Consider the following 23181-nt stretch of genomic DNA (forward strand, 5'->3'; position numbering starts at 1 on the left):
TCTGAAAGGCTTACAAACCATGGCTCATTCTGCTTCCTGTTCCAGAAAAGCAGCTTTGAACTGGCTTCTTTAGACTAAGGAAGTTAAATACATCCTTTCAATAGGATGTGAGGACTGAGGTTTCAAACATCATCATTAAGGCTTTCACAGCAGCTTTAATCTCTGGATTTGTTCATAGCTACCGGCAGATGTGATAACACAATTTTGGAAGGCTGTTGCTAAATATGTTTGTATTTGTATATGGACTCTTCATCTTGAGAAATTTTATTCTAGAGGGGACAATCATCAGCTGTAATAGACCATGCTAACAAGTAAATTGGATGTTGGAGAAACATCTAAATATTATGTATGTTGAAACACATAATAAAGGTCCACCTTGTTCCATGTGCTAATTCCCTGTAAAAAATGAAAAGACAACCTAAGAGGAGCAGAAGAAGCTATGTTAAATAAGCTGGTCTCAATGCCAGCCAATATCAAAAATGAAATCTCCCTTAGAAACAACAGTGTTTCCAGAAAAATACATTTTATCTTTGCAGCAAGTCCTTAGCCATTCTGTTAGGGATTACCTTGTGTGGAGGGGAAGAAGCAAGGATTTCTGAAGTCAAAGTGCTTTTGTGGGGAGCTCATCTCCTTGCATTTTGGAGGAACGGCTGTTGGTGCCCCTGCTGAGGTAGAAGGCACGCTATCGGGACGTGAAAAGGAGGGAGACACCCAGGTAAGCAGATCCTATTGCTGCAACTAAAATATGAAGTATCTCTGAAGTTCATCGCTTGAATGAGAATCTTGGTCTATTTAGGTTGGTGTTAGATCCTCTGGTTGTTATGAAAATTTCTTGCTTTGCTGTTGCAAGTAGGTGCCACCTGATCAGTTCTGCTGACTTTAGACAAGCATTGGATGACTCACAGGAGGGTGTAATTATCTCTGTACTAAATAATTTTTAAATCACTCGATTGAGTGGTTACACTATGGCCTAGAATCATACTTTCAGCCCGCCATTTTAAAGCTTTGGTCTTCCTGGTCTTTATTTGCTTGATTAGCTTCCCAATTTAATAAAAATCAAGGAACCGTTGCTTTGGGAAGCAGGCGAAACTCTTTATTTCTGCTGAGCTGTAGCTCTTGCATTTTTGCAAACCAGTCTCATGCTGTGGGTGAAGAACTGCCCACAGAGCATATTCTCGGAGTATAGAAAATGAAAACCTCCAAGCTAAACCCAACGAAGGCAGCAAAATCCCATACTACTGCTTTGCTTTTGAGACACTGGTAAAAAGCCTTGTTTGATAACTGCAGTGTAAGAACATCCTTTAAAATGTACGTCTGTAAGTACAGACTCTGTACTTGCAGACAGGGCTGGTCAAAAGTGGTAATTACCACTGGAGAATGAACAGGATCCTGAGGAACGAACAAGCTCTGTCTCAAATAAAAAGGGGAAGCTCATCAAGGAAAAGAAAATTTGTGTGGAGATAATTTGCAACGTCTCTTTTTGAGAGAAGAGGAGAGAATTTCAAAATGTGCATGGGAGGGAAAATGTCCGTGGTAAGGAGAGAGTTTTCAACTTGCCAAATAGGATTGTTTATGTTAAATTCACAAATAAAAGCAGGAAGATGTGCATATGGAAGCCTGTATTTTGACGGTTTTAGTCGTGTATGTGTGTGAAGGTGGCCTCCATGTTAACCTGTAATAGTGATAATAAGCAGGCTCTTGCACAAGGACCTGAGGCTTCCCTGTGCGCTGGTTAAAACTGCATTGCATTCTAGTAGTCCTGAGTTGAAATGCGCCTGTGAGATAGCCAGGAGCCATAAGGAAGCTGTTTTTGCAAGAGCCATCACCAGGTTTTCATCCAGATCTCCCTCCCTCTGTCCCCTTTGCTATGTGCATTACAGAGGCTCCGCCTCACCCTGGGAGGGAAGGATCCCACCTTGTCAGTTTATGGAGAATCCAGTAAAAGGCAATTTGACACGAAAATTACAGAATAGAAGTCTTTGCTCTTTATTGTTCTTCACCAGTCCTAAGTGCTTGAGGGGAGAAGAGTGGTGCTTATGCTGCCTAGAAAGCTAAATATGCTGGAATCCCATTGAAATTGCATGCTACTTTGGGGTAATTTAAAGGTTTTTCCAAGCACTGTGCTATATTTATTTGGTGTTATACTGTCCAAGGAGTCTTCATTTAGCAACTTTCTTTAAATTATAACCATGTCTTACAAAAATAGGCCCATTTTCTAAAATTACATTTTAACCCAACCCTTGTATTGCTTATTATAGCATTAAAATCCCCTTAAATTTCAAACTCATTGTGGAGAAGCATTGCGCTGAAAGGCACCTATATAAACCTACTGCCCGGGGAGGCTGCGGAGCTTTCAGCGGTGGCGTTCGTTCAGATCAGGTTAGACTAACAGCTCGGGAATGACGTAGGGACAGCTTACCCTGCCTTGGGGTGGTTTGGTGGCTCACTGATCTCTTAAGGACCCTGCTGGCCTGTTTTCTACAGTTTTTTAATCTTACCTCAACATGAGTTTTTGAGGGTTTTTTTGTTTTGCCTCAGCCTATAAATTCTTTATATTGAGAACTGTTTTCACTGGTTGGACTGGTTAACATCAGCCCAAATTGCAAGGCACGTAAATGGGAACTGGGAGCTGCTTCTATAAATAGTACAAAGACATTTAAGAACAAATCAGAAGTCTTAGAAGGATTGGGCACACTTGTACTCCTGTCTGTATTTTCGTATTGTACAGATCAGTTGTCCCCAGGCCGTGTGGGCCGCCCAGCATTCTTCTGAAATAGCCTCTCAAAATATACTGCTCTCTGGTGAGGCCAAGGACAGGGTTCTGCTGGAGCTGTGTCTGGATGAGGCTTTCCAATGCAGTCACAGGGCTGTTCTATATATATGTATATAATTCTATATATAACACTCTGTTTATGGCCAGAAAGCATGCATGCCCTCGGTTGCTTCCCAGTTGCTGTAGGTAAGTTCCTCAGCAGCCCATGGAAACTGCTACAACTACCAGACTTTCCTGATGGCTCTGTGCCTTAACATTTGTTTTCAGTGTAAATAAATTCTAGCTTCAAACACCTTCCTTCTGCAGACTCAGGAGCTGCTGATAACAGCGAATGCTGTGATGGTAGACATCTAAAGAAGAGGTGTTAACCTTACTAATGAGGTGAGCTGCTCTGGCCATAGGCCGCACGGCGTCCCCCCCTCCTCTGCTGCCCCAGGCTTCTCATAGTTATTATTAACCGCAGTTATGAGGGAACCACGGCGGTGTGTGTTGCATCCTGTTTGCCCGAGATGGAGACCCTTCCCCGGCAAGGGGTATTCAGGGAACTCGGATGGCGGGAACAGCAGCTAGCAGTGGGAAAGCTGCCTCCACATCCCGGTAACCCCTGCCGGCGCGCTCTGGGGCTCGGTGGCCCAGGAGCTCAGCGTCTGCGCAGGCAGCAGAGCCCGCTGCTTGCTTGCAGGGGCCTGTGCCTCATGGGAGCTGGGCTCTTGAACGTTTCTTCTCCTGTTCCTGGGTGACCCTAGTTCTGTATCTCTAATAACCCAACTGTAAGCCTTCCGGACGATTGCAGGCTTTCTTTAACCTCTCATGACTTCAAGTCATGGTGAAGAAGCCCCAGCACAGGGAAGTTTCAGGGTTCCCTACGCAAAGCAAAGGAAAGCAGTCTGCTTTTGGCTGCGGCAGAAGCCCGAACAAGCACGCAGACTGGCATTTGAGATGCATGTAGTGTATGGTCTCCAGGGAGAGCTCTTTTTTGAGCCGAAGACTCTGCAAGCTATGAAGTGCAACAGTTCCCACGAGCTCCCTTCTAAAAAAGGAAAGTGAATTCTGCAGCAGCTGTTGATCTGATAGCCAGTCTGGACGGGGTGCCCCTCTCGTCCCCTTCCGGTTAGCCAGCCTCCTCCAGCTACCCATGCGCTAGCTTTGCCATCAGAACAAGCTGAGCTTTGTGCTGCTTTTTGAGGCCAGCCAGATTTGGAGCAAACAGGAAGGTAGAGGAAGGGTGATTTTTCTTCGTTTCAAAAATAAAAGTTATGATGTCAGCGACTCTGGTGAAGGTCTGCACGCTACAAGCACTGGCAAAGGAAGATTCAGAGGTGCTTTGCCTTGGTGCAGAGAGCCCACTAAAAGGCTGAGACAGCTCTAGGCTAGAGACTTCTGCCAGTTTACCGATGTCAGTCAGGAGCCGATTATTCTTGATGACAATTTAATCATGGTAAAACATAAATAAAATCAAACCAAACCAAAATGTCTTTTTTGCAAACATAATTTCACTCACCCCAGCTCTACCTGAAAAGAGTAGGTAAAAGGTAGGAAGGTAGAAAAAAAAGGAAAAGATAATAAATAATGCCGTATTTCTAGCTAGTGGAAGAAGGGTTTGTTTTGACTTTAACCAGTTTGAAATCCTGCGCTGGCAGGTGGTTTTGGGAGGACTCTGGAAGGAGCCAGCCTTGGCAGAGCAGCATGCATTTGACTTTCCTCTCCTTCACAGCCGGGCAAAGCGAGCGTGACTCTGTGAAGTTCGTGAGTTATAGCTGAATCGGAGGGAAATCCGTTCCACTCAGTTAGGCTGGTGCATCAAGGAGGCCTTTGCAAGCACGCCAGGGAGAATTGCTGCAGTTATCAAGAGACATACAGAAGTCAAAGGAATAAAAAGAAGGTTACATTGAAAACCAGGGATATTTCTGATTAGTGACGCCTAGAAATTACGGGATGGTGTTTAAGTGCTCGTCTGCCAGTGTTAGGGCTGAGAGTCGTATCACCAAGGGCTGTGCTTCTGCTTTTCGCCCGCTCGATAACTAGCCTTCTGCAGCGGCCAGGTCCCTGCAGCAAGGCATGTCCGACCTCGCTCTGCGCTGTGGCGTGTGCAGGGCCGGGACGACGTCCCGAACAGTTGCTGAGCGTTCGTGGGACTGCTGTCTTGCAGCTGGCTGTGCATGTTGTGGCACTCTGCTTGCACTGCATTGCAACACACGTAGGGGAACCAGCCGGAACCACGTTTTGGGCAGTTTGGCCCCAAACAGACCTCTCTCCCTCCTCCCCCAGCCAGCCTTGGCATCCATCCTGCACACCTGGGCTTGGGGAATTGTCCCAGGCCCTCTGGGCTCCTCAGGGTGCAGACAGCTAGCAGGAGGACTGCTGTATTTTGCCCTTGGCTTTTTGTTGATCTAACTAGGAACAATGTGCTTTGTTGTGACTTTGGATAACATTCTGTGAGTGACGTTTGTGGCCTTTCGTTCAGTACTGTACATCCCTTTGTATACATATGCCAAGTTTGTTTATCTCAGTGGATCTCTGAGGGGTCACCAGCATCTTTGTCAGTCCTCAGAGAGGGGGAAGAAATGCAAGAGTCCCCCTGGGCTGGGGTTTGCCTGCCCAGACCCGCTGTACCGCTGCTCTGCTGACCCTGTTACGGTGCTATGGGATGCTCCTCCAGCAGGGTGACATTTGTTTACGTACTTATCCCAGCTGGATGCTGGTATTAAAACTGGGTTGTAGGACCTGGTCAGGGGAACTGCAGACCGGTGGAAGACGCACAGGTAAACAGGAATGCTAATTCTGGCGTGGTGCACAGCAGGTCCACATCGGGATGGTAGTTGTCTGACTAATGCAAGTACAATAGGGTCTACGCAGATATTGTTTCATGCAAATTCAATCCACAGTGAACTTAATCCACTTTCAGTGGGGATTAAGGACAGTATTAACTGCCTGGTAAATACATACAAAGAATTCAGTTGAGCAAACACGGGGCATACCATTTTGAAAAACGAAAGTTAACTCAAACCCAGTCCTGGTGTAGTTAAGCGTAAAGACAAGTGCAGGAGCCCAGCTGCTGCATTTAAACCTTGAGCACATAAATTAAGCAAACTTTGTAGAGAGAGAGGCCTTTAAAGGCCAGCTGAATCTGAAAAGCTTTCAGGCCTATCCATTCTTCTTCAGAGCCTTCACTGTTACAGACCTGTCTCTTCTGTAACTCGAACACGTACATCACTAAAATATGTATCACTGCAGTCGCATGCAGATCTCAGTAGCATTTGTCTTTCCTTCATCTTTCCCTAATCTCCACATGTCTCTGATTTCTTTGTTGGACAAATTCTTTCAAGTAAATTAACAGAATCAGTCTGCCATGTTTTACTCAATTAATATTTTTAAAAATTCTAGATACATGAAATTCTCTTTATATTGTCAAATTTGATGTACTGTGTTTGTAGCATAAAATGGCCACTACATTACATATTCATGGTATGCATCATTACATACTTTGACTGATTCCTTATAAATATAGAATAACATACTCAATATATTAAATATTAATAGTAGTCTACATAATTAACCCATATTTCTTAAATGAACTTGTTCCCAGGGGCATGTGATACTGTACCAGTGTCATATGGGACAATCTAAGAGGAAATCATGCAGAAAGGTATGTTTCTATATAGCACAGATGCAGTTTTCACTCTATGCTTTCTTTTGTGTGTTGGCGCCTTATAGATAGTGCATGGAGATGTTTATGGTACTTGGATGGAGGTGTTAAGTGGAGAAAGGCAAAAAGCCTAGAGGTAGATACCTCTGGTGTCAAAGAGGTCTGAACACAAGTCACAGCTGCCCTGTGTGAACAAAGTCAAACAAAACGTCGGTGGATTTGAAATTCACCTTTTTATTTTACTACATTTGTCCTTAGACACTAAGGAAGACTAGAGACACTGAGGATGTGCTCTGATGGAGCACTGAGGATGTAAAATCAAATTCTCTGACACAAGGTGAGGGTGTGAACAGACAGCTGCATCACAGAGGGAGATGCGGGGATGCCAGGGAGTCACCAACTAAGTCTGAACCCAGAGCGGGATTTATGACCAGGAGGGGCAGAGGGAAGGGGCAGGAGATAGGTGGCCTGCCCTAGGTATCCGTGGTGGAACCTCAGCTGAGGGTGGAATAGATGCAAAAGGAGGCAGCTCCCTGTCTTGCTCACTAAGAGACTCCAGCTCGTTGTCTTCCTTCTTTCTCCCCAGAACACCACAGATGGGAGTGGAAAAAATATAACGTCTCACTGTCATGCCTGAAAGAACAACTGGGGATGGGTTGTGTTGCAGGGAGAGGTTTAGGTCTGCATGCAGGTACTGGGAGCTTTGAAACGCAGTTTGGTCACATCACATTTATGCTGCTTGTAAAGGCTTTCTAGCCATCAGAAGGGCTCATCTGTTTCATGGCAATTTTTTTCAGCTGGTGACAGTTCCCATCAACATCACTCCCTATGGAAAGAAGCTGTTTACATAAAATTCATAAACTATTTACACCAACTCTCTTTAGTATTGCTTGAATTGGATCTAGCCCTTTGAATGCTGCTATGAGAATAAATGCGGGTCACAATTCTTATCAGAGGCATGCATGCTTGGCTATGCATAAGGGTTTTTCCATGATTTCAAATGTTTGTTCAAAAGTACAATTTAGCACTGAGGTAGGTCATACTGAATACTGGCAGTTTTCCACTACCTATAACATCATCTTTCTTGCCATCTCGATTGCTGTGGCATTGAAATTGTCAGCAACATTTGAGTCCTGTGAGATGAAGTACGTTACACAGATCCATTTCCTTATGAATACTGTAAAATGGAAGCCCTCCCCCTCTCCCCAGTACTGAATTAATTTTATTGGTCCTTTCTTTATTGCCACTTGTAACTGCTTTAAAACATCTTTAAGTAGATTTCCTCATGTAATGATGGCCAGCAATTTTAAGGATGGTGTACACATGTATGGTGGGGGAAGCCCCCAGGCACGATACTTAGACTGGTATAAAGGGTGTGTGCTTGAGTGAATTCACTCTATAATGGAAACAAGAAAATATCTTAGACTCCTAGGAGAGTAGAAAGAAAATAGCATCAGGCTTCACTACTCAGATTTATTTCAGAAGCAGAAAGTGAGCTACAGAAGGAGATCAAGCAGCAAATCTAGAGCTGTCACTGCTGTTGGTGAAGAATCAACATATTTCACAGGTCAGGAAATACAAATTTTCTTTACAATTGAATTTCCATATCAATGTGCCAAGACAGAGCACTGTGTCACATGACATTTCAGGATTACAGTACCAGGCCAGATTTTCCACTGGTATACATTTGTACAAATCAGTTTAGATCATTGGATAATCTGGCCCGAGATACTTGCTTGTTTGGAGACCTGCTTGAAGACTAAGTGATGTAAAGCAAATTGAATCATTCTACTATTTATTTTTAATATAATATGATGTTTTTGAGATTGATGGAACAGGTGAGGAGTTCTTGGCTATTCTGATATACAGCCTACCTTGCAAAGGTTTTGTAAAACACTGCAAACGGTTACTAAGAGTGGTGAAAGTTCCTCGGCCACCAGCTGCAAGGCGAAGTCCTCCCATCTGTCAGCAGCCTTCCAAAGGCACATTCCACTGTCATTCTGCAGCTACTCGAGATAAAGCCTGGCACAGACTTTCCTCCATCCAAGGGAAGGTAAACTGGATCCTGCAGAACGGCTACAGGAATCGGCATCTCTTGCAGAGAGTAGTCCTGAATTCCTAACTAGTCTGCATCTTTGGAGACAGCCTGTGTTAATGTTACTGAAGTGTCCACGAGGCTCCGTGAAATCTTGCAGTACTCTGCAGAAATACCCTTTTCTTCAGGGCTGATGGTGGAGAGGGCTAATGGTCATCCCAGAGCTGTCACACAGGTATGCCATTGCTGAAGCTGTAAAATCAATGCCAAAGTGGGCTGTGACATCCTCCTGTTTACCTGTCACTGACAGCCACCCACCCCTGGAGGAACGTCAGTGGTAGTAAAGCTTACTCTGAAATAAAACTGCTCCCAGAAAAGAGCACAAAAGAATCCTCTTTTTCCTTCTCCTCCAGTATCCTTCTTGCCCTGGTTGACTTCATCATATGAGCTGTATTTACATCTCTTTACATATATGTCGTGTTGTAATGAGAACCAGAGCACTTTGCGAGCTGTGAGTGTGTCGTCGATCCATTTAATAAAAATGAGAGATAAGAAGGGGAAACCTTCCCTTTCAATCCCAAGCCCCAGAATTCCACCCCAGGCTGGTCAGAAATCCCATGTACAGCAGAAAGAAGCAAAACAAAACACACTGGTGGAGCAAAAAATCATGAGACAGCAGCTGGAAATTCAGAGCAGTTAATTCAAAATAACAGCCTGATTCATGGCCAAAGAGCACAAGGTAAAAGTGCAGCTATTTCAGAATAGTTGTACGGTGCGCACACCATGGGAGACCGTTGTCTCCTATGGTTTGGGAGATTGGTGGTGTGGGTCATTTAACATGAACATAACAAACCTGCAACAAGATTCAGGTGCAGACACGCCTCAAGCTGAAAGTTTTTTTAGTGTGGTAAACTGCTGCATGAGGAGCTGTTGTCTTCTGTATCGTGCAGCAGAAAGGGTTGTAAATTCCTCAGCTTTTCAAATGGCCTGTCATTACTGAACAGCGAGGTCAAAGGTATGTTTGCTGCTTGGCTCTGGTTATCATTTAGAGATTCACACTGATACTGTGGTATAATCTTCCTTGACGTGGGAGTGCCTCAGTTGCTTAGCTCAGGACTAAAGCAGAGTCCTCAAAATGATTACATGAGCAACTTGGGAAATGCGAGACACAGTCCACCGTCCCAAGCTGAGCGAGCTCTGCTTTCTGACTGCAGTCAGTATTTACCAAAGAAATTACAACAGTGAAAATGTCCCGCGTGAGTGCCATTTACTGAGCTGGAATAAGATCAGAGAAGCAAAATATCTCACATCATGTTAAATTATGTATCAAGGACTTCTTAACTGCATGGGTGATGACAGCTGATTGTCCCCTGTGCCTCTCTCCCCATTGTTTATTCCTAAGCTCCTTGCACAAAAGCAATACGTGGAACACTGAAGCATACTGAAAGTGTGTCTATATCCCAATAACAAGCTATTTGGTTAATGAGTCATCTGATATATATAATTCTACAGTATCTAGTAACAGAAAAGCCTGGTAGCTATTCCTGTGTCCCATTTCCTCAGAAAGAAAGGGTATATTGTTTCAGTGAGTAACCTGTAGAAAGAATCTGGGATAACATTACTACAGTATCAGTAGGCTTAGGAAATACAGCCTCCAAAGAGATACATTATACTGGTAAAAACATACCAAAGGGTGTTTTATAACACATGGAGTGATGTGCTCCGTGGGCTACCTGGTATCTAAAGTGTAAGAGTGGCTTGCCCTTTCCACAGTTTAGTTTTGGCATGAGCAAGAGGGAGAGGAAATGAGAGTGGAGGACTAGCTACTTGTTAGGCCTTCTCTCCGAGTCTTGGGACAGCGGGGCCCTAAGGGTTTGGGGGTGATTCTAGCAGTGGAGGAGGAAGAATTGAGCCAAATGCTGGCTGAAGTGACCTTTTGTGCCTCTGCCAGAAGCAGGCTACTGCAGCTGCTTGGGCGAGGAGCGTGCTGCCTGTGGGTTTGGAGGCATCGTTCCCCAGCTGTCCTGTGGGCCCTCTTGCCCACAGCGCTTGGGTGGTTTTGCAGTGTCTCTCCCTGCAACTGGCCGTCGTACCAGCTGTAAGTCCTGCAGCTTGCCTGCCTCAAGCAGCAACTCACCCATCCCGGAGTACTCCAGTTGCCAGGATCTGTTTTTCTGCCTCAGTTATAGGTGGAGAGACATTGCCTCCATCTCACCTTGAGTGGTAGTATCAAGTTCTGGGATACAGCAAAATAGATGATAGAAGTTTTCCTCCTGAGTTACCCTACAAATACACTGTGAACCAAGTGCAAACACAACCACACAGCTCATCCTCTCAGTTATGTACATCAGTAGATGCTATTCTCTATAGAGGTGCTTACACACTCTTTCATCTAAACAAAAGCTTGGAATTTAAGAAAAACACGGTGCCTTTGGACAGATGCATTATGCATACATCCCATTTTGAGCTGTGCTTTGAGGTCCCTCTTTTTGAAGAGAGGCATGTCTCCCTTGGTACTGCCTACTTCAGCAGATCCAGCTGCAGGATCAGCCCCAAAGGTTTTTCAAAAGCACTTTTTGTGTCAGCATTTAAATGCAACTCATGGCCATGCCATAGGATCCAGCGAAGATTGAGGGTATATTTACATAGTAATACTTCGATTTGGCAAGACTGCGAGTATGAGCAGCCCGCGAGCTTTAACCTAGCACAAGCAGCTGTGGCATCCCAGTAGGCAGCATGGTATTTCTGGGTATCTTGAGGTGTACTCTGACGGCCAGCCCACCCTGAAGCCTGTATGGCTGCTAGGTGCGAGGTTTTCAGCCTGCGGGCTGCGTGCCTCCGCGGTCCCAAGAGTAGCCTCTGCGAGGTGAGCAAATGCGAGGAAAACACCCCAACACGACCCCTCTCGAACACCCTGGAGAGCATTTAAGCGCTTACGGACTGGTGAGGGCTGACGATTGCTTACCCCAACAGCCCTGCCTGTCCCAGCGGACACCTTGGCTGCTCGGGCCGTGGACCAGCCAAAGCCCCATATATATATCTATTTATTTATTTAATATATATATTTAACATATTTTATATTTACATATTTATGTACACAGTGACGGCAGGGAACACGTTACGTTAGCGGGCGGATCCGTGTCGGCACAGGTCCGTTACCCGCCCGCTCGCTGGCAGCGGCGCTGGGAGCGGAGCCCCGCCGCCCTCCCCCTGCTCCGGGCGCGGCGGGCGGAGGGAGCCGCGCACGGCGGGGCCGCGCCTCCCGAGCCCGCCGCCCCTCATGAAATTTTCACAGCGCGGCCGCCTCGGGCGCCCCGCCGCCCGCCCCGCGGCCACACGGCCGGCGGCTCCGCGCGGCGACGCCGCTCCCTGCCGCCCCGCCCGCCCGCCATGTCCGCGGCAGCCGACGGGAGCCGCTTCGGCTACATCATGGACCTGCTGGAGCGAGGCAAGGTGGGGCCGCCGCCGCCGCCGCCCCCCGCGCGCCACGCCGGCTCCTGGCGGCCGGGCGGAACGCGGGGGCCGCGGCCGGGGGTCCCCGGGGCCGGGCGGGGTCCCCGGGCGGGGCGGGGCGCGTGCCGCGGGCGTGCGCGGCCTGACGGCCACAGGTGCGCTCGAGCGGGCGCGGAGCGGCCGTTACCCGCGCGCGCCCCTGCCCCGCCGCGGCGGCCCTCGGCCGTTGAGCCTGGCCAGGAGCGCCAGGGCCCCGGGTTGTGGCTGAAGGCAGCTGGGGAGCGGCGCCCTGAGCCGCGAGGCGGGTGGCCGGGAGGTGGGTGCCGTGCTGGAGCGACAGGAGCGTGCTGGGAGCCCGGGGTTTGGCACCGGCGTGCCCCTTCGGCGGGAGCGCGCCAAGGCCAGCGGCGTCTTGGGAGGGAGCGCGGGGCTGTCCGAGACGTGTCTGGGAGAAGGGGTCGCTCGCCGCAGCAGGAGACGGCACCTCCGGCCCTCTATTTTTAACCATTTCAAATTTCCTCTGTCATTTCTTTTAACTCATCCTTAAGATTGATGTATCTGGGAGACTTGCATGATGTTTGTGGCACACTTCCGAGGCCATCAGATGAAAGAGTAAAAAGAAAAAACCCAAACAAACCCCACAAATGTGGAGTGTTACTCAGTCTGAAACGGTTAGACATCTGTCAGTTTTGCAGCTTTCCGTGCCATAAATGACAGTTTGTCCTTCTGCTAGTTTGTGGATACAGTGTGCTAATGTAGGCAGTATCCATGCCAACGGGTTACTTGGTGCTTTTTCCATTATCCGTAGTTGGTGTGGCTGCAGACAATGCTGGAGTGAAAGTGTCACCCACAGGAAATGATTCAGAGTTTGCAAATATTTGGGGGGAAATGGTAGTGTGTGCATTTGTTAAAACAAGGGGAAAAAAAATCCAACTTCTCATATATTCAGAGCTGCTGATACATGTCAAAAATGTGGAGCTTTTCTCCCCCCACCGAAGACTTTGCTGTGATGGATTTTAAAAAGCCTGAAATACATGGCATTTTTGAATTTAAAAATAAGCGCAGTATATAAAAGGCTTATTTGGAAGACGCTGTTTCTGTTCTGAAGGCAGAGTCATTCTAGATCGTTTCCAGAGACTGCGTTCAAATTGCAGTTCCAGTTCACCCACCATTGCTTCCCACTCCCTCTCCTAAATGGGTTGAATGAATGTGTGGAGTGAGAGACATCTTTCCTGGGCGGTTTTCTGCTTCTCCTTGCTGGGGAATAGTCATGCCTGCAGCTCCAAAGGACAATTTGGATGGCCAAATCTTGTTTCTGTCACAGTCACTTTACACAATACACGTAGTCATAAAGGCTTCAGGCGAAGATCCCCTTTTGCCTGTGATTTCCCCGTGAAGGGGGATGATATTCTGTGCTGTCTCTCACAGTTAAACAGTCTGTGCTGGTAACTCGAATTAGACTTCCCTCTGCAAGAGCATATGCTTCAGTAGACAACTGAGTTAGCACTTTCGAGTGAAATATGCATATTTATTACAAACAGTGCTGTTCTTTATACACAGAACATCACAGTTGCCAAGTCCCATCTCAAGAGACACTTGATGAACCTGAGGAAAATAGGAGCAGTAGCTGTGCTGTGCTCTTAGCAGACTGTTTTGGAGAGGTTGTCACTCTATTTGAGACTCTTCAAGGGCCAGCTCTTCAGACCTCTCACTCTGCTTTTCCTTTTGCATTTATTTCCCTTCAGAGTGGGGTTTTAGATTGCAGCCCCTTTGTAATTTATTGATGTTATCCAGGAGCTTTGAGTTTAATACACCACCTGCAGTTCTGCTTTCCCAGAGACAGTAGTGGAGATTTAGTCTACCCAGCCCAGACTACCCAACTGTACTGGCAATGCCTGCTACAGGAGAGAGCAGCTCGGACCAGCAGAATGGTAATTCTGCTGGGATAATTAAGCTGCTTTTTCAAGTGACATAAACCATGCCAACAAAAGGACTGTCCTGCTTGGTAAACTGTATTTGCTTAGGGGCAGGGTGTTACCGCTTAGAGGTCTCATTAGCCTCATTTTCCCCTTCCCGTACTCTTAAATCAATAAAGCTGTTTCAGCAAAGCCTGAGAGCATTAACATACTCTGAATCCATAGACTGGTAAATGTCTAGCTGTCACAGAACAGTGAACTCCTACTAGAGAAACAGAATGTAATAACAATACTTGAGACTCACATACTCACCTATCTGCTATAGAGGATCCTAACAGGTATGACAGAGCTGATTTATCAGCTTTTAGGCTGAGCAGGTGACCTCTTTTATAGAAAGGGGTCATGCTGTTTTCTCACATAGCTTGCCTTCTGTGTCAAGCCTCTCAAACCAGAGCAAATCTTTGTATATTGCTTTCCCCGGAGGATGTGGCTCCACAGACTTGTTATCTTTATTAGTGATTTAATTAGTATTCCTGTGTGATATTATTCCCCTGTGATTCTGTTTCACATTCACAACTTACACATTGTACCTGGAGCACAAAGATGCATATAACACTTAGAGCTCCAATATGATAGTCCTTGTGTAATCCATATGTCCACAACATCTGTTATGGCTCAATACAATAGTCTTTGAGGTATTCTAGGCTTCCAAGGCACCTGTCACAATCGTCACACTGAGCACTTCAAAATATCCTTGTGAGATAGATTAACTGTTAGCTACATTTTATAGTAGAGGCACTGAGGCATAAAGAGATCGTATGAACTTCTGTCAGGACTCTCAAGTCTCAATTCAAATCTTAGCAAGGAAGGGCATTCAGCTGCCTCAAAATCACATAATGTTCTAGAAATGATTTGGGGCTTTTCCCCCCTCTTCTTCACTGTCGTGAATTTTCTTTTGCAATAGTCAAACACACAAATACCCCCCACAATTATTTTCCCTTACTCCATTGAAAATTATGTTCTATTTTCATAGACTTATGTTTTCTTCATTGAAATGCATCTACTTCCTTTCTAATAACAACTTTAATGAATTTTTAGATGCTGTAAATAAATACTTGTGTTTGATGGTGTAATTGATACCAGTGTCTCCATGTAGTAGTAACATTTTGGGGTATTTTTCTGTAACAGGAGTAAAATCCATGAACCAATACAAAACAGTATGAATTTCAGAGACGGGCTACCATCACTGACACTATGTGCACTAGCTGTTGATTTTGTTGAAATGAGGGTCTTGGCATACTCCATTTTTTGATAAAACCCCTGGTCTCTTCTGTTATTTCCTCACTCATTTATTTTATCATCTATTCCTGCTGAGCGTGGTTTGCAGAAGCTGAAAGCATGTGATTCATAAAGAACAGTTTTGAAAACAGTGCTCCAGGAAACGCATTTTGAGAAACGGATACTTTTAAAAACAAGCCCAAAACCCCATATGAGAACATGTCAACTTTTCAAAATAATTAAGAGCATATGAAATTCTGCAAGCTCTCCATCTAGACCCCACAGATAACTAAACACCAATTTTCTATCCTTGTCTTCTGTCTGTTTTTTTACAGTGACTGATGTAAAATTCTCTTATAATGGCATTTTTTTCATTTCTTCAGAGGAGGATAAGGGATAGAGCTACATAGTGGTGTAAAAACCAAGTCACAAGAGGAACTGAAAAGAGGAAATACAGTAAAAGTTTACGAGCGGCTGCGGGGGTCGGTGGGTTGTTCTGAGCTGCCTGACTCACTCGAATTGAAGTTCTGCTCCTTGACTTCCAGAAGAGAAAGCTTTAGATACTTCTTGCTTATGTGTGGGAAAACACTTGTTCCGGTGTTCGGTCCCTTTGAGGAGACTAATCCCTTCTTTTAACATCAGTCTTTACTACTGTTTACAGAGTATCCAGAAGTGTATTAGATTATGTCTGTATTGTGAGGGGTACTTGTGCAAAAAGGTGACTTCGGTTAAAAGACTAGGGTTAAAAGAGCACGTAAAGGTAACTTCGTGTTTGATTTGGGCTAACAGCTTAAGTTACAAGTTTCAGAGGAGTCTGAGCTTGAAATCTTGCAGCTAGGAAGAATTAAAATACAACTTGCTTATCTTCACCGCTTTTAATCTGAGTTACTTAGCCGAGTTAGTCAGCGTCTGTGACAAAGGTGTGTTTCTACAGCATATACATGCCCTCATCATTTCAGTGATGGATTTTCTGAAGGGTCTACAACAGCAAGGGATGTGATACAGCAAGAGTGAGGTACCAGCTTTGCCCTTAGGGACAGGGATAGCTACAATCGGAAGTGAAGTAGAGAAGGCAGTGGGATCCAAACAGCAATACGCTATGCGGTACATGTGTATTATTTGTGTTTCATGCTGTATCTTATGTGGTGTCAGAAACTGAATCTGTGGTTGAGCTTCCTGTAAATTAGATTTTTTTAAAATGTAAACCTTTCACATTTCAAATGCTTTTAAAAATAACTATTATGCTTTGTTTCTTTTAAACAGTAATATTTGTTTACAGTTGTGATTCTCTCTTAGTTCAGAGCTGGATTATTGAATTTCATGTATTTTTGGGGAGCTTTTTCATGGTAATTCTTACATTTGCTTGGCAAGTGAACACAAAGGATGGCGCGAAATAGCAGTGTCTTCTGTCTGGGCTGTTGTTTGTAGCTGCTCTTTGGATTCCCTGAAACTGCTGCTCTCCAGGTTGTCCTTGATGTGAAGCAGAATAGTGTAGACATGGCAGTAAGTGAAAAAGTAAGGATGTACTAAACTGACTTCTGCTTTGAGGTGTGCTAGCTACAAATCCTTCCCAAAGCTGAACATAATCCTAATATTCTGGCAGTTTGGTGAGCATAGTTGTTATTGGTTCAGCACTCTGTTTCTAGCAGCGGATTACATGACCTTCCTAATTTGTCCAGTCTAAGCCTAAGAGCTTTGTTAGCAAACCCATCAGACTAGCAAAGGTTATGGTCCTGTAGCACATCTCTGCTCCTGCAAAGTAGATAAACAACCAGAATCAAAGGGTAATTTGGATCCAGCAAATGTCTTGCTACCAGAGAAAACACAGAGCAAAGGCCTTGAAGGGTCTACAAGTCAGAAGAGAGCTGTTATTTCTTTGGCATTTGGGAAGGAGGCATGTTAAAGCTGTCATCTCAGGTGATTGGACTAGCAGTATTTATCAGTGATCTATAGGTGCTGTCATCAAATAAACTGAATATTCACAAATGTTCGACATACCTCACAGGAATGCTAATTCTTGTCTTGGACAATATGCAAAATAATTAAGCATTAGTCTCACACAGTTACTGAGAGTCCTCAGCAGGTAAAACGTGGCACCAGTGGGATGGAGAAAAGTTGCAACAGTGACTGTACATGAAAGATAAAGCAAGCACTCTTTAAAATAATGATTCTTTTCCACACTGCAACCTAACAAGTTTGAATGCAGATAAAGTCCTCAGATTAGGGTTTGATATTTTTTATTTTATGACCAAAAAACCTCAAGTCATCATCATTTTCTCTGTATTTTGAAACACCCAAAGGCTGTAGGCCCTTGCTGGCTGTTCAGAGTGACACAGTTGAAGTGTAACTATCAAGAAGACAAAGATGAGCCTGTACTCCTAAGCCAAAAGAAGCACATTTCTCTCAGGCACTCTAAGTTCCAGCCTGACTGCTGAGCTAAATATGTATCTCAACCTGTGTGATGGAGAAAAGCCTGGGAAAAATAATGACCTTCAAGGTTCAATACTTTAAGTAGAGAAGCAAATTGCACCACTGACGATTTAGAGAGCCAGCTGTAGGCTGCAACCCCACTGCATCCATCCTGGCTGAAAATATTTATTGCTCAGGGAGAAAAATGTCTATCTAGTAACTTGGTCCCCGAGACTGTGCCTGTGCTGCCACGTTAGCTGAGGACAAATTTCACACTTCAATCCGAATGTCATATGTATTTATGCTGTGTACATATTGGCTCTGCTCTGATGCAAGTCTGGTGTGAGCCAGTGAGCACTGCAATCAGAGAAATGCAGACCCAGCAGGGAACTGGCACACTCATGCTTTGGCTAGAAAAGCAGTGTAAATAAAATTCTCTTGAATGACTTGGTTCTGGATTTGAATGTGGCCTCGAGTGCAACTACCGGAGGCAGGAGAGGTGTTGCCAGAATGCCCTGAGCTGTTCAGGGCAGGGACAGGGCTGTGTTGCTTTGTACGGTAGGATCACAATCACAGTGCAAATAACAGAACAGTGTAGGCTTTCTATTGCTTACCAAAAACCAGTGCCTCATCCTTCTTCAAATCGTACTGATAGTTAATGCAGATCAGTGCTTGGGAGACTGCTGTGTACTCCTGATTAAATTAACAAGCACATTTAACCCCAGGTAGGATGTAAAATAAGGATAACAAAACCGTCCTTCAGTTTCTCTCCTGTGCAGCTGATCTTGGGATTGCAAAGCACTACTCTGGTTCCCTCAGTAAGCCCCACCTGCTGAGGGGACAAGAGCAAATTATGCAGGATGAGTTGAATTCTCTTGACACTTTCCAGGTATTTCTTGATGTAAAAAAGGGATCCCTAGTTATTCTCTGTAGAACAGCTTTCCAGCTGATCTGACCTTGGTGGCCACGCTGTGCTTACTAACCCTTTCTGCAGAGGCTACCAACAGGAGTCTCTTCTGATAGCAGGTTGCACTCTTAGTCATTTAATGTATCAGTGATTCCTAACTGTTCTTTTCTTCCTCTCAACAGTTTAAAGCTAATGCAGAGTTTGGCACTGCAAATGCAGTGGGACTGGCTCAAAAGGCTAGTAAAACGGTGCAAGTGCAGAAGGGGGAGTTTTGCCCTTTGGAGGCCTTCAAAGACCTTTTTATCCATGTCACATCTTAATGTGGTGGAGGAGATGGTAATTAAAATCCTGCTCTAAAGTACCTGAAGCCGGAGCAAACAGACTTGCAAACAAGTTAATACCTTAATGATCTATTAGGGGATTGAACAAGCAGTCGCTCGCAAGTCCTGACAATGATAGTGGCTGACACTGTGATGCAACTGCAGACTGTGGGAGGACGGGAAGGATGCATGTGCTCCAGGTGTGGCCCCACTGACAACATTGGCCTTGGCTGGCAGCTACACCTCCGGTGTAAAGCGAAGCATGGTTTCCCTTGCTGAGCTGCCCAAGACGAAGCTCGTCATACTGTATCAAAGGCAGCAGCAGAGCCAAACAGGCTTTGTTCTTGTCTGCAGTGGGTAGTTTATGTGGCCCCAAATCAGTCACATCCAGGATCAGCAAGGGGTAGTGTGCTAATGTAGTCAAGGCTGGGTTATGCTTATTAAGAATTATATCCTTTAAAACACGCCCTAAAAATCAGGAAACTTAGGGATAATAAAGGAGGTTAATTGATAATATAATTATTCACAGGCATCCAAATCGTTACTCAATGTGTAGCTGGAAGGCTGACAACTAAACAGGTCCTTATCAACCTGTTCTTCCTCCCTTGCATGCTTTTATTACTGCAGGACACTGTAGGAACTTGGTCAAGTGACAGGATTCATTTTGAATATACAGACTCTGCATTAGTGGCATTGTCAGGATAATTTCAAGCCTACTACTCTATTTTTAAGAGGATGGTTTCTAAAGTAAAAATGTACCATTAAATATAATCTTAGAAGTTCTTCTAATGTATTTTTCTTTGTAGTGCTGGACATGCAAAAACATGACCTCTGTCTTCATAATTTCCAAGTGTAATTTTCCATTCAAATTTCACGGCCAAGTCACAGAAGCCCAAATGTAAATAATGATCAAAACCAAATTAGACTTTTCATATATGTTTCTTTTATTGACTCATCTGAAATGTAATTTTGAGGGGGAGAAGGAGCTTATTATCCCAATGTCATTCTTTTAAATAACTATGTAAAAATAGGTCAAATTTAGGTTTTGTCAAACTGGCAGCCCTTCATCATTCACATAGTCCCTTACTCCATCTGTTTTAATTAACTAAACCTCCTTCCATTGTGTAATATAAGGACACTGTATGTCTTAACCTTGAATTTCCTAACTAAAGTGATTTCTCTCCCTTAGCCTAATACTGCATAACTGCAGACAGCATTGTTTCTGCACTTTCCCCAACATCTGAAGAAGCTAGAGATTTAATGTATTTTCCGTTTGCTCTGGCTGTTGGTGAAAAGGATATTTGCCTCCCCTTTTCACATGCAGACATGTTGTATGGAGAGGCAGACACAAATGCTTGTCATAATCTTTAGTTTTCAGCCTGTCTAGCTGCCACAAAAGCCACGAGGGCTCACCTGGTGCATTTCTGCCCCTAAAATAGCCACTGCCCAGCTTGCTTTCCCAAGTCCTGGATATCATGACATTACTCTCTTTAGGGATGGATAGCCATGTGTGACGTTGTTGTTATTAAAGGCAGTAATAAAGGGATTTTGAATGGGAGAGCAGAAACTATTTCTGCAGTGAAGAGTAAGGAACAGGAACTTAAGCCGAAGTCCTAGGAAAGGGAGCGTTTTGGGTTATTTCTCCAGCGTCGGGAGGGCCTTGTGTGATCCTCAGGGCCGCGCGGCCACAGTCTGATGAAGAAGCACTGGCAGGGAAGGTGCAGTGGGGCAGCGGGCCGGGAAGCAGCGGGGCTGCGGGTGTCTGGGGCCTGCGGCCTGGAAGACGAGCACACGCTGCGGCCCAGGGCAGCAGGCAGCAGTGGGGTGAAACGGTGTTTTGCGCTGAAGAGGAGAGCGGTTGTGTTTTGACCCAGCTGCCGTATGTGCTGGTGAATGCCTGTCACCGGGTGAACTGGCAGTGCAAAGTCTGAATACTTCATTTCCCCGTACTGCGAGGGTTTCTGATTGGAAAGGACAGCTTCAGGCGCTGCGCTTCACTCTGTGTACGACGTGCTAAACACTCCATGCTGCGGTCCCCCAGCTTAGCTGAGTGACGTTCCTGGTGGGTGTCGCGTCACTTGGAAAAAAAATACTCATTTCTCCCTTCAGACGTACAACTCCCGAGAAGCGCTAGCCCCCCCCCGCCCCGCCTCCTGCGCTCCCCGCGTGCCCCAGCCCTCCCCCCCCGGAGCACACCTACACCGCCACACGCGCCGCGCAGCCCCCTGCGGGCCGTTGGGCCGCGCCGGCCGTTGGGGGGCGGTTGGGGGCGGGTCTGTTGGCCGCGCCCGGCGCGGCGCCGAGGGGGGCGGGGCCCTCCGCTCCGCCCCACCGCACCCCGGGGGCGCGGGAGCCGCGGCCCCGCTGGACAGCTCCGGCGGCGCGGGGCGGGGCGGGGAGGCGGCGCCCCGCTGCCCGCCGCGCCGTGCCGCGCCCCGGCGGGCGTGGCCGCCCCCCGCGGCTCGCCGAGGCTGCTAGGTGCCGCGGCCGGCCGCCATTGTGCGCTGGGCGCCGCGCGCGGCCCCACCCGCGCAGGCGGCACTAGGCGAGCAGCCGCCCCGGGGCAGCGCCGGCAGCTCGCCGACCTCCGCCCCGCCCCGCCGGCCGCTGCAGCAGAGCCTGCGGGCGCAGGCGGCGCGAGGATGGAGGGCGACCGGCTGGAGCCCTCTGTGAGTGCCGGGGGGCGCCCGGGGGAGCGCGCCGGGGACCTGGCGCCGGGCTGGGGCGGGGGCCCGGGCGGCTCCTTCCCGAGCCTGAGCGCCTCCGCTTCGGTGAAGCGCAAAGCCCGGCGGCGGGGGCAGCCGTGGCCGGTCCGCGCGGTCAGCCGCGCCGGGGGGGCAGGGGCACGGCCGGGCCCCCCAAGTCTGCAGCGGCTGCCGGGGTGTAAGCGGCGGCCGCTCGCCGCGGAGGGGCTGCGCAGCCCGGCGGCGCTGCGCCTTTGTTCCCGCCGCCCTCCTCGGGGCGGCCCTGCCCGGTCCCCGCGGCGCCCCGGGAGCGGGCGGGCGTCGGAGCTGGGGACGTTGTTTCCCCTTTACTTCCGAGGGGGTTTTGTCTTTCTTTGCTTGTAAGAGCTTTGAGGCCCCCGACCCCTGTGTCTTAACAAGGGGCTTCGTGAGCACGCGAGAAACGCCGCCGCTCCTGCGGGCGGGCGGTGAAGCCGGCTGTGGTTTCGTGGCAGGCTGAGCGTTCAGAGGCCGGGCGAGTCGTCCCCGAGTGGCGAGCGTGTGCCGGGACCCCCGTGCTGGCGGAGGGTTTGCTTGCCGTTGGCTTCCTCAGCGGATTTTCCAGCGTCCGAGCTCAATGCCAGATGGCCGTAGGCACATTAAATTGTCGGAAGTGCTGTAGAGATCCGAGGGCTGCTCTTTGTGCGCAAAAAAAGAAGAGAAAGGGTCCTTGATTAGAACTATTAGCCTAATGAAGTCAAGGCAGTTGCAGTGCTTAAATGTGATTTACACTGCAGGAAAGCCCGATGTGTGGCTCTTGGGGGGGGGGGGAGTTGGTTGGTTTGTTACAAAAACCAGCAAGCAAGCAGAGTTAAACCTATAGATTCCCCTTTTTAATAACTATGGTTGCTCTCACTTCAGTAAGATTTTTACCCTGAGTTAAGGCTACTCCCCTCCTTTTTCCTCCCCTGCAATGCAGACATGACCTGAAGGTGAACTGAGTTTGCATGGTTTCAGTTGAAATGAGTGTTGCCAGTGCTTTCAGAAATGGCGATTTAGATTTGTGTGCAGGGTTAATCAGAGCTGTGCCTCAAAACAGCTAATACTGTGTAGAACAATTGTTCTATAGAGCTGGGGTTCAATGGCATATATACATACAGTAATGCAGTAAGTCCTGCTGGCTTGTGTTTTCTGCACTTACACTTGTTTTCCCCCCCTCTGTCATGAAGGTTACCATAAAGAATATTGAAAGAGAGCTCATCTGCCCAGCATGCAAGGAACTATTTACCCATCCACTGATCCTTCCCTGTCAGCACAGTATTTGTCACAAATGTGTAAAAGAAATTCTCTTCACACTCGAAGACTCTTTCACCGATGGAGGCTCTGAATCCTCTAATCAGAGTAGCCCTCGAATTCGAATCCATTCTCCTAGCATGGATAGAATTGACAGGATTAGTAGATCAGGTACGTATCAGAGTTTTGCATGTTTTTCTAATTTCATGTATGTTAGACTGTTTTGAACTGAATGGTATCTACATTGGTAAAGTGTCTTCTTGGTACTCCTGACATCAGTAGTTAAATGGATAACTTTGGGAATAGTGTGAGTCTTGTTCATTCTGCACTAAGAACAATGGGAATATTTTTATTTTAAGGACAATGCACTCTATTTCATGTAGGAATAAATTAGTCTTTATGGCATCATGTAAATGTTTGTAGCCATTGCTTTTATTTATTCCTATGCATCAAGATGTTGATTTCAACAATTTTATTATCTGTCATAG

General features: G+C 46.7%; 1 protein-coding gene across 3 annotated transcripts in view; it reads left to right on the top strand.

Annotated features, from left to right (window-relative positions):
* Positions 1-11776: 11776 nt before the first annotated feature.
* The window catches only part of LOC112985815 (E3 ubiquitin-protein ligase TRIM36), a 33815-nt gene continuing 22410 nt past the window's right edge, over positions 11777-23181 (top strand). For 2 of the 3 annotated variants that reach the window (XM_064500984.1, XM_064500985.1), the window contains exons 1-2: positions 11777-11907; positions 22630-22864. In XM_064500984.1, coding sequence (XP_064357054.1) covers positions 11845-11907; positions 22630-22864 — 298 coding nt within the window. In that variant the 5' untranslated portion in view covers positions 11777-11844. Of the gene's footprint in view, positions 11908-21187; positions 21407-22629; positions 22865-23181 lie in introns of those variants that run through there. The other variant, XM_026104719.2, reaches the window with a different exon arrangement.

This window comes from Dromaius novaehollandiae, chromosome W, assembly GCF_036370855.1.
Source record: "Dromaius novaehollandiae isolate bDroNov1 chromosome W, bDroNov1.hap1, whole genome shotgun sequence".
In the NCBI taxonomy this organism is placed as follows: Eukaryota; Metazoa; Chordata; class Aves; order Casuariiformes; family Dromaiidae; genus Dromaius; species Dromaius novaehollandiae.